Below are 12,500 nucleotides of genomic sequence, written 5' to 3'. Positions count from 1 at the left end.
GTTTGATGCTTTAGCACACACTGTAGAACATCACTGATCTTTGCTTCACTTTTTAAGTATTATTTAAACAAGAATATTTATCTGAAAAGGAAAATTTAAACATAATTTTTTATTAAAAAAAAAAATATTTTAAAGAATGTTGTGCTATCACAACATCCTTTAAAGAAGGTACATTACATTCATAATTATGATTTTTAATAAATTCTCACACTGATCTGAATTTTGTCGTGTATTTCACAGATGTGGGAGAGAAGCATCAGATCAGATGAAGCAGCGCTGAAGCGAAGCCCCATATTCTGTGACGCTGAAAACCTTCCGCCAGTTCGTTCCTCAGACGGGCCTCTTCAGGTAAAGGTTCTTACATCTGCAGCTCTCAGACTCAATCATGAACCCTTTCCCATCTAACTTTCCCATCTAACATTCCCATCTAACATTCCCATCTAAAATTCCCATCTAACTTTCCCGTCTAACATTCCCATCTAACTTTCCCATCTAAAATTCCCATCTAACTTTCCCGTCTAACATTCCGTCTAACATTCCCATCTAACTTTCCCATCTAACTTTCCCATCTAACTTTCCCATCTAACTTTCCCATCTAACTTTCCCATCTAACTTTCCCATCCAACATTCCCATCTAACTTTCCCATCCAACATTCCCATCTAACTTTCCCATCTAACATTCCCATCTAACTTTCTATCTAACTTTCACACCTAACATTCCCATCTAACATTCCCATCTAACTTTCCCCATCTAACTTTCCCATCTAACTTTCCCATCTAACATTCCCATCTAACATTCCCATCTAACATTCCCATCTAACATTCCCATCTAACTTTCCCACCTAACATTCCCATCTAACTTTCCCACCTAACTTCCCACCAAACATTCCCACCAAACATTCCCATCCAACATTCCCATCCAACATTCCCATCCAACATTCCCATCCAACATTCCCATCTAACTTTCCCATCTAACTTTCCCATCTAATGTTCCCATCTAACTTTCCCATCTGCTCTAACATTCCTGTAGAGAAGCGTCAGCGGACAGACAGTGAAGACCGTGAAATCGCCCCGCGGACCACGTCCATACAGAGACTGGGACAGGTCAGTGTGTAACTGTGTGTGTGGAACTGTGTGTGAGTGAGTGAGTGAGTGAGTGAGTGAGTGAGTGAGTGAGTGAGTGAGTGTGTGTGTGTAGCAGTGTGTGCGTATGCATAACAGTGTAGTTAATAATAGGAAAGTAGTAGGGCTGTACTCAACCAAAGAAAATCTTGGTCGACTGAAGTCATGAAGTTTTCGACTAAAAATCGACTAAAATCGACTAAATGACGTTAGAAAAAAAACTTTAAAGGGCACCTATTATGCAAAATTCACTTTTACATGGTGTTTGAACATAAATGTGTGTTGGCAGTGTGTGAGCAAAACCACCCTAGAATGATAAAAATCCACCCAGTAGTTTTTTTACTATCTCAATAAATCATAAGCACTGTCTCAGAACGCCCTGTTCTAGATTTCCCTCACAGTGACGTAGAAATGAGCTAAGCCCCACCCACGTGATTTGATTGACATCTGGTTTTGGCATAGACCCCGCCCTCGGTGATCTGCATCCTCAGCGACAGCCGGTAATGTCTCCTAAGAAGTGTGTTGTGGGATGTAAGAATGGACATACTAGTCTTCACTGACATCAGAGCCACTGAAAACGCAGCGGATGGATTTTATTTATGAAGAAAAGGCACCACTTAAACTTCCTAAATACGAGATTCATTTTCTGACTGACTGTTTAGTGAACGAGGGTCAAAGTTAATCCTAGAGTGTGGATCGTTGCCTACAGTTCGCGATCCAACGTCACCTCCAGAAAAAGTAAGTGTATTTTATGATTTTTGAGCAAATAGTCATTTCAATCGATGTCAGCAAGTTCAACAACAAATGTGTCTAAAGCTATTTATTGTCGTCGTCAACTCGTCATAGGATGTCTCAACAAACAACGTCAGACAGTTTTATGTCACGTAGGCATTTTTTTGCAGCATTTACAAATGTAAATAAATTAAGGTCTGCTCTATCTCCATAGACAGTAGGCTATATAAACGTCTATCTCCCTCCCCTTAAGAAATAAATAAAAAAATTTGTTTGTACTTCACAGTAGTGTGTGTGTGTGTAGTTTCAAAAAATTGCGCGAACGTTATCACAGTTCGTGTGTGTGTGTGTGTGTGTTGCACATCCAAAAGGGACGCGATTAAAACTTTGTAAGTACAGAAATGTATCAAATAACCATTCCGAGACGTTTAGTCCATTCTCTTTCGTATTTATTCTGTGCCGGACTCTCTTCATCATCTGGGTCCAGCAGCAGGGCGGGGATATGCAGCTCATTTACATTTAAAGTGGTAGACGCCAAAACAGCTCTTTTTAAAACAGGCCCCAAAAATGACATTTTCAAATGGTTATAATAAATTAACTGTGGCGTATTTTGTGCTGAAACTTCACAAATGCATTCTGTGGACACCCAAGACCAATATTACATCTTCTAAAAAGGGGCATAATAGGTGCCCTTTAAATTAATTAGCTGCGCACTGTGCACAGTAGGCTACTTGGTAGCCTTGTTGTCCGCCTAAATGAATTATAAATAAACATAAAAAACTAGTAGGCTATTTGCAGTATTAAATCGTTTTTGACGTAATTAATTTGCACTGAAATGAGTCTGACACACGAGTCTGTCGGCTGTCGGCTCTGACAGCGTTGCATCACGTGCACCTGCGCAATATCATAGCCTATGATTTCCGAAAATAGTACTATGTTGTCAACTAGTGATATCATGACAAGAACTTTTGAGGAATATGCAACATAATTTAGACAATTGTTTCTGTCATATGTATTCTGTCATATGCAGCTCGCACAGAGTGAGGCTGAACCTATTTTTTACAGTCTATGGGCTGAACATAGGAGCTCAGCTTCGCGGCTGAGACACGAATAGACTATTAACTTAAAGCTTTTACTCTTAAACACAAAAGGCACGTCCACTTTAATAAAAAAAATATTTATTAAACAAACCAGATCAAGTAATATTCAGCAAACCGTCTAGTAGCCTACTTTCTTCAATCTGTCCGTCTTCTCCGGTGAGTTGGGCTAATCCAAAAGAAGTGAAAACAAGGGGGGTGTTCTGAAGACAGACTGTTACCTGTGAAACAGGGGTGCTCTGAAAACACCCCCATTAGCAATTGGTGCTTTCCATCTGATGAAATGAACGCGGCAAAACTGATTACCGGTAAATGAACGCGACAAAACTAATGAAATGAACGCGGCAAAAAATCGACCAATCAGAATTTTGGTCGAGCCAGAATGTATCGACCAAATAATCGACTAATCGACTGGGAGAATACAGCCCTAGAAAGTAGTTAATAACAGGAAAATAATGCAACAGAGTTTGTGTCCAGAAGAAAATAGCATCACAGTCCAGCTTAAGTAAGTTCAGTGATGCTTCATTTCTGTTGTAAAAAAGTTATTAATTTAGTTCATTTATATATATAGCGGCTCTGGAGAAAACCGTGATGTCATCCTCCAGCTCAGGTCTCATATAATGGTGTCAGTGCAGGAGAGCAATAATATTGCTGATTATTAAATGTCCTCAACTAAGCAGCCAAAAGACAAAGGCGACAGTGAAGGAACCAAAACTCCATCAGTGACAGAATGGAGAATAGACCAGACTCAGTCGCTCAGTTCTCCTCTGGCCAACGAACCAACAGTGTGTGATTATGATTCAGGCATTACAGGTCAGAGGTCAGATTGTATTAGAACAATCAGAATATTATCCAGTTCTATCTGGTTGAAGATCAGAGTCACGCCGGTATGGAGATGAGTTTGCTGAGGATCAGTGCCAATGGCTGTCATGTCGATGAAAACTAATGCCATGCTTCCTAATGATATCTCCCAAGGGTAGCATGTACTGTGTGTGTGTGTGTGTGTGAGTGAGTGTGTGTAAGGGTAGCATGTACAGAGTGTGTGTGTGTGTGTGTGTGTGTGTGTGTGTGTGTGTGTGTGTGTGTGAGTGTGTGTGTGTGTGTAAGGGTAGCATGTACAGAGTGTGTGTGTGAGTGTGTGTAAGGGTAGCATTTACAGAGTGTGTGTGAGTGTAAGTGTGTGTTTGTGTGTGTGTAGCATGTACAGAGTGAACGGTCCTAGTACTGAGCCTTGTGGTACGCCATACTGAACTTGTGATAGATGAGACATCTCTTCATTTACTGCTACAAACTGATAACGGTCAGATAAGTGTGATTTAAACCATGCTAGTGCAATTCCACTAATGGCAACATAATTTTCTAGTCTATTTAAAAGAGTGTTGTGGTCAATGGTGTCAAATGCAGCACTAAGATCGAGTAACACTAATAGCGAGACACAACCACGATCGGATGATAAGAGCAAATCATGTGTGACTCTAACGAGAGCTGTCTCGGTACTATGGTACGGTCTAAATCCTGACTGGAAATCCTCTCAGATATCATTTCTTTCTAGAAAGGAACACAGTTGTGAGGATACTGCCTTTTCTAATATCTTTGACAGGAAAGGTAGATTCGAGATCGGCCTGTAATTGACTAATTCTGTAGGATCAAGTTGCGTTTTTTAACTATCGGTTTAATCATAGCCAGCTTAAAAGTTTTTGGTACGTATTTTGGTACCTAGTGACAGAGATGAATTGATATTAAGAAGAGGATCTATGACCTCTGGAAGCATCTCTTTCAGTAGCTTAGTCAGTATAGAGCTGGTAAGTCCCGCCCCTTCCGTTAAACCCCACTGGACCTCTAGGTTGAAAAATTGTCAATGCAAGTGAATGGGAGAAAATAATTATTTTCTGGTCCCGTTTGAATTGTGCCATGAATGTGAACATATGTTGTCTGTGAATTTTTTATATAACTTTTCGTGTAAAGAATGCTACAATTTAGTGGGTAGAAGTTTGATACAGTTAGACTTTGTGGACTACAACTCTTCGCTGCTTTCGACGCGTTTGAAACGTCAACACCACTCGCACACGGACACTAGCTCACGGATCCCGCTAAACATGGCTGTGTCTTTGGTGCACTTCACCGCCTTCTTTCAGGGAGAGGACAAAATCGTTGAAGTTGGTGAAAACCACGGGTAAGTCAACTTTATGGGGTGACGTCACATAGGCGACATGTAGTCTTTCTCGTTATGTCTTTTCCACAACTGCTAGCCGAAGAATCATACCATATACTGTCAAACTCGTAACATGAAAAATTATATAAAAAATTCACAGACAACATATGTTCACATTCATGGCACAATTCAAACGGGACCAGAAAATAATTATTTTCTCCCATTCACTTGCATTGACGGTTTTTCAACCTAGAGGTCCAGTGGGGTTTAACGGATGGGCGGGACTTACCAGCTCTATAGGGTCTAACATACATGTTGTCGATTAAGATGATTTAATGAGTTTAGACAATTCTTCCTCTCCTATTGCATGAAAGAATAAAAATGTTCCTCAGGGAGACTACAATGCACTGCCTGATTCGATACTGTAGTAGACGGTTGGGTTAGTAATAATTTCTGTGTAAGGGTGTGTTCTGTCGCTGCAGGTTTGATGTGGAGGCTGAGTGCACTAAGATAGACGAGAGCCGCACAAACACCATCCGCCCAGAGCTGCCTACAGTCAAACAGACAAACAGCACAGGTCAGAGGTCATCCAACAAACCTTAAAGCTGCTGAGTGTCACTTGTGCTACAACAACAATAATGACACTTCGAACACTCATGACAGACAGACAGACAGAGAGACAGACAGACAGACAGACAGACAGACAGAGTCAGACAGAGTCAGACAGACAGACAGACAGAGTCAGACAGACAGACAGAGTCAGACAGACAGACAGAGTCAGACAGACAGACAGAGTCAGACAGACAGACAGAGTCAGACAGACAGACAGAGTCAGACAGTCAGACAGACAGACAGAGACAGACAGACAGACAGAGAGTCAGTCAGACAGACAGAGTCAGTCAGACAGACAGAGTCAGTCAGACAGACAGACAGAGAGTCAGACAGACAGACAGACAGACAGACAGAGACAGACAGAGGGCCCAGTCTAAGTCTGGAGCCCCTAGTGCCTGTGAACTGTTTAACAGCACATACTCATACAGATGGACCCCAGACAGCATGGGGGCGTACCAAAAGGCACTGGAAAATCAAAACATATATGATTTAACTAATTTATTTCTAACTGAAACATTTCCCCAAAATAATTCTGGTGTAAATTCAGCTGTGGACAAAATCAATTCAATATTTCATCATTTGGCTTCTTTGTCTAATTTGAAAGCCTCCAAACCAAAACCTCAACAAATGAACAATAACAAATGGTTTGACACTGAATGCAAAAACCTAAGGAAAACTTTAAGGAAATTATCAAATGAAAAGCATAGGAACCCAGATAACCACAGTATACGCTGTAAATATGAGGCCACTCTGAAACAATACAAGTACACCCTAAAAACTAAAAAAGAACAACACAACAAAAAGCAACTCTGTGAAATTGAGGAATCTTTAGAGTCCAACCAGTTCTGGGAGAAATGGAACAACCTAAACAAAACCCAGCAAGATGAATTGGCGATTCAAGATGGAAATACTTGGATTAATCACTTTAGTGAATTATACAGTAATATTACAAAAAATGATGATCAGTACAAGATACTCACAAAATGGAAAACTCTGGAGGCGGTGATAAAAAACAACCAAAACCCTCTAGATTACCCTGTAACAGAACAAGAATTAACAGAAGTCATCCAGTCCCTGAAAGGAAAAAAGGCTTGTGGTGTAGATGGAATCCTCAACGAAATGATCAAATACTCAGATCATAAAATCAGATTGGCTATACTAAAACTATTCAATACTATTCTATCAACTGGAACTTTTCCAGACATCTGGAGCAAAGGTTTAATAACCCCAATTCATAAATCCGGAGATAAATATGACCCAAATAACTACAGAGGAATATGTGTATCCAGTAACCTGGGAAAAATATTCTGCAACATCATTAATAAACGACTTGTCAACTTTCTTGATGACCACAATATTCTGCATAAATGTCAAATTGGTTTTTTGCCAAATTGCCGCACAACTGACCATATATTTACAGTCCAGACTCTAATTGATCAAGAATTAAACATTAAGAAAAGAAAGGTATATGCCTGTTTTGTTGACTTCCAAAAAGCCTTTGATTCCATCTGGCACGAGGGCCTCTTCTATAGACTACTCGAAAGTGGCATTGGAGGAAAAACATATGATTTGATTAAGAACATGTATACAAAAAGTGAATGTGCCATAAAGATTGGTAACAAACAAACAGCATTCTTCTCCCAGGGCCGGGGAGTGAGGCAGGGGTGCAATCTCAGTCCAATTCTCTTTAATCTATATATCAATGAATTAGCAAACCAATTAGAGAGTTCCACGGCACCTGGCCTCACCCTGAACAACACCGAGATCAGAGCTTTGCTGTATGCAGATGACTTATGCCTCGTTTCCACTGAGCGGTACGGTACGGTACGGTACGGAACGGTACGCATTTATTTGCGTTTCCACTATCAAAAGTTGTGAATGGTACCAAAATGCCGAACCGTACCGTACCACTTTTTAGGTACCCTTCCATCGGGGTACCTAGCACAGTGGAACGGTACTAAAAGGTGGAGCTAGACTCACTGCAGGACGTTGATTGGTTGACAGAGAATCGTCACTTGCACGTGCTACAAGAGGAATGACAACATAAGAAGCGCCATTTTTTAATATACAGTTTAATATAATACTACTGTTACTGTATCACGAAATGTCATTTTAAGAGTTTTTCAGGCGAGAATGTAGTTGTTTAAAGCTCAAATCTGTGGTTTATTTATAAAGATGATTTTTTTTTTCCCGGTTGTGAGATCCATGCGTTCAGCGGGCGCTCGGCGCTCATGTTTCCCGGCTGGATGAGCCTTGCTTCGGCGTTCGTCGCGGACTCCGACGGTAGTGGTTAAACATAAGCTATAATTCGTTTTGTGTAGACCTAACGGGCGATCTTTGGTCTCGTGAATATATAATGAGTTCCCTGTCAATCGTTTTGGCTGAGGGCTAAGTTTAGTTTTATATTAACGTTATTTGTGTTTAACTACTTGTAATGTTAGAGCGCTGCATTTGGATATTTGACTGAATTGTTTGCTTTATTTCTTATTGTATAGCTTCTTGTACTTTACTTAAACTTTTATATAGGCTATTATTGATAAAACTGAAATTTTACAAAAAGAAATATGGTTTCTTGTCATTTTTTATTACAAGATTATCACTGATGTTTATTGCAACATTTGTACAAATGCATATATTGCCTGGAATATGTTTATTTTATTTATTTTTTTAAACGAAAAGAGGTAACGTTAGGGTTGTGTTTTAAATTTCGTTTCGTTATAAATAGAATAACGTATAACGTGCAGTGAATAATCAATATGCGTTGCGCATGAACCACATTTGTGTCCCTATAATGTTTAATTTATTTAAATGAAAACGAAAAGAGGCAGAGTGGTGTTTTATAACATATTTCGTTTTATTGTTGCTTAAAATGTACAGACAGAGTAACCGAGATAACCGGTGTATCAGCGACGCTTTTAAGAACGCGCTGTACCATTTGCATGTAGGAGTCGCACATGGCAAGTACAAACTTTGCGTACTTGATATTGAGAAAAGCCTAATGTCGGCGCTTGTCTTCTTGTGACAAACATGTCGAGGAGCAAGAATAAGATCTGCTGCATGTCATCCATTGTAGTTTACTATGTTCTTCTTCGCGCGAAAATGACGTCGATCGAAACACCATGCCTATCAAGTAAGGGTACTGTTGGCAGTGGAAACGCTAGCCAGATCATGGTTAACAGACCCGAACCGTACCGTACTGCTCAGTGGAAACGAGGCATTAGTGTTGCTCTCACCTACTAAAGAAGGCTTGCAGCAGCACCTTAACCTCCTGCAGAGATTCTGTCAGACCTGGGCCCTGACAGTAAACACAGTAAAGACTAAGATAATGATCTTCCAGAAACAATACAGAAATCAGGTTACACACAATTTCTATTTAGACACCATTAAATTACAACACACAAAAAACTACACTTACCTTGGCCTCAACATTACATACACAGGGAACCTCAACATGGCTGTGATGATCTGAGGGACAAAGCAAGGAGAGCTTTCTATGCAATAAAAAGAAACATTAAAATCTATATTCCAATCGAAATCTGGCTAAAAATTTTCCAATTTGTACTAGAACCAATAATTCTATATGGTAGTGAAATTTGGGGGCCAAAACTTAATAATGAATTTGACAAATGGGACAAAACAATCATAGAATCTTTCCATACTGAGTTCTGTAAGAGCATCCTACAGGTGCAGAGAAAAACACCAAATAACCTGTGCAGAGCAGAGCTCGGCCAATACCCTATGGGGCGCCGTTTGTAAAGCGGCTCACGCTGAAAATAACAGCAACATTTTGTCACATTTAGCTTCAAACAATGTTAAAAAAACTGGTATGAATTTTTGATGGTCACTTTTTACCACATTTACAACAATATTTGTCAACTTAGAGATATTTTAAATAGTTAAATCTAAATATTAAATGTTACACCTAAATGTTAAATATTAAATCTAAATGCTAAATCTAAATCTAAATGTTAAATCTAAATCTAAATGTTAAATCTAAATCTAAATGTTAAATCTAAATGTTAAATGTTAAATCTAAATCTAAATGTTAAATCTAAATATTAAATCTAAATCTAAATGTTAAATCTAAATGTTAAATCTAAATATTAAATCTAAATCTAAATGTTAAATCTAAATGTTAAATGTTAAATCTAAATCTAAATGTTAAATCTAAATATTAAATCTAAATCTAAATGTTAAATCTAAATGTTAAATCTAAATCTAAATGTTAAATCTAAATGTTAAATCTAAATCTAAATCTAAATGTTGAATCTAAATCTAAATGTTGAATCTAAATGTTTTGGGTGAAACTAAATATTTAACTAATATGCAAATTCAAAATGCCGGAAGTGGCAAAATAAAAGCTCGAGGTGGTCAGTGTGTGTTTATAGCATGGTTTATAGTGTCAAATAATGAATAAAAACCATCTCATAATAATAACTATAATATAACGATAATAACTTCCTAAAATAATAAACACGTTTGGAGAAACTGTAGAGTATCGTGATGAGAGTAATGACATGACATTCAGTCAAAGTGAGACCCCTAGTGGCTGGCTATTATGGCTACAGGTCATAAGTCCCGCACTTTTCATAAAAGTGACACTAGCCAACTCTTCAAATACAGTTTCTCCAAACGTGTTTATTATTTTAGGTAGTTATTATCACGATAATCTATGTCCAAGAGTCCATTTCCTCGGATGAGATGGTTTTTATTCGTTATTTGACACTATAAACCATGCTATAAACACACACTGACCACCTCGAGCTTTTATTTTGGCACTTCCTGTTACCGGCATTTTGAATTTGCATATTAGTTAAATATTTAGTTTCAACCCAAACATTTAGATTCAACATTTAGATTTAGATTTAACATTTAGATTTAGATTCAACATTTAGATTTAGATTTAGATTTAACATTTAGATTTAACATTTATATTTAGATTCAACATTTAGATTTAGATTTAGATTTAACATTTAGATTTAACATTTAGATTTAACATTTAGATTTAGATTTAACATTTAGATTTAGATTTAATATGTAAGGGATAATGTATAGTGAGCCGATTGTTATAGTGAATAACAACCCCGACAGGCTGAACGGGATCCCGACGCGAAGCGGAGGGATCTTGAATCAGCCTGAAGGGGTTGTTATTCACTATAACAACCGGCTCACTATACATTATCCCGCTTATTACATGGCTACCTACAAAATAAATAAATAATTTGCCGCGAATTATTGATTTAAAAAGGGGTTATTGATTTAAAAACGATTGTATTGCTTCCGCTAAAGAAAATAGTCCGTTCCGCGTCCATAGCAACGCGCTGTTTTTCATGGCAACGGTCTGTTATACTTCGCAGCGGTCTGTTATAAAGAAATAACAGACCGCATTCTATATTGGAATTCAGCCAAGCCATGTAATAATTAGATTTAACATTTAGATTTAGATTTAACATTTAACATTTAGATTTAACATTTAGATTTATATTTATATTTAACATTTAGATTTAGATTTAACATTTAGATTTAGATTTAGCATTTAGATTTAACATTTAACATTTAGGTGTAACATTTAATATTTAGATTTAACTATTTAAAATATCTCTAAGTTGACAAATATTATTGTAAATGTGGTAAAAAGTGACCGTCAAAAATTCATACCAGTTTTTTAAACATTGTTTGAAGCTAAATGTGACAAAATGTTGCTGTTATTTTCAGCGTGAGCCGCTTTACAAACGGCGCCCCATAATACCCCCTCTTACTAAAAATACAAAAAAGATCAATTAAATTTTACAATCACTTAAAATCAGTTAACCCCCAGACATATCATCACAAAGCCCTAACATACCAGGAGCTGAAACCCGAAAAGAGTCCCCTCAGCCAGCTGGTCCTGAGGCTCTCTGCAGTAACAACTACCCAACAGCCTCAGGACAGCAACGCCAGCTCAAGCAGACCACACCACATTATCAACAAGCAGAAAGAAAAATATATTGAATACTGGAAAGAAACGACCAAAACACAAAGTAAAGTACAATGTTATCTGACCCTAAAAAGAGAATTCACACTGGCAAATTACCTGAGTACAATAAAATGCCCTAAACTAAGAAAAATTTTGACAATGTACAGACTGAGTGAACACAGCCTGGCCATAGAGAAGGGTCGCCACAGACAGAGCTGGCTCCCACAGGAGGAGAGACTCTGCTCCCAGTGTGACAGGGGACAGCTAGAGACAGAGCTGCACTTTCTAACCTCATGCCCCAAATATAATACACTAAGACAAAAACACTTTGCAAACATTTCCCAAATATACCCTGAATTCGAATCCATATCAGACACACAGAAACTCCCATATGTACTGGGAGAAATGCCCAAATGTGAGATAATTGCTGCAAAATATGTCTTTTCATGCCATGAAATGAGGACAACCAGTGGAACCAGTGGATAAATAATTGTATATTTATTTTAATAATTGTATTATTATTATTTTATTTTATTTTATTTTTATTTATTTTTTTGTTACGGATTTCTTTTATTTATTTATTTATTTATTTATTTATTTATTTATTTATTTTTCTGTATAAATGTATTCATGCATTTGTTTACTGATTAATTTTATTGATTATTTGTTCATTGCCTATGTAATGGCCAATGCTTTGGCAATACTGTACAAGTCATGCCAATAAAGCTAATTTGAATTTGAAATTTGACAGACAGACAGACAGATAGTGAGTCAGACAGACAGACAGACAGACAGACAGTGAGTCAGACAGACAGACAGACAGACAGAC

The 12,500-nt window shown here is 37.8% G+C and overlaps 1 protein-coding gene across 2 annotated transcripts in view; it reads left to right on the top strand.

Moving 5' to 3' along the window:
- spag1b (sperm associated antigen 1b) overlaps positions 1-12,500 on the top strand; it is a 46,552-nt gene that overhangs the window by 18,318 nt on the left and 15,734 nt on the right. For both annotated transcript variants that reach the window (XM_081388350.1, XM_081388349.1), the window contains 3 exons: positions 241-348; positions 1,031-1,104; positions 5,586-5,680. In XM_081388350.1, the coding sequence (XP_081244476.1) occupies positions 241-348; positions 1,031-1,104; positions 5,586-5,680 (277 nt within the window). The remainder of the gene's footprint in view (positions 1-240; positions 349-1,030; positions 1,105-5,585; positions 5,681-12,500) is intronic.

Source organism: Scardinius erythrophthalmus (genome assembly GCF_964197995.2).
Source record: "Scardinius erythrophthalmus genome assembly, chromosome: 16".
Classification (NCBI taxonomy): domain Eukaryota; kingdom Metazoa; phylum Chordata; class Actinopteri; order Cypriniformes; family Leuciscidae; genus Scardinius; species Scardinius erythrophthalmus.
This window is presented reverse-complemented; position numbering and strand designations above follow the sequence as displayed.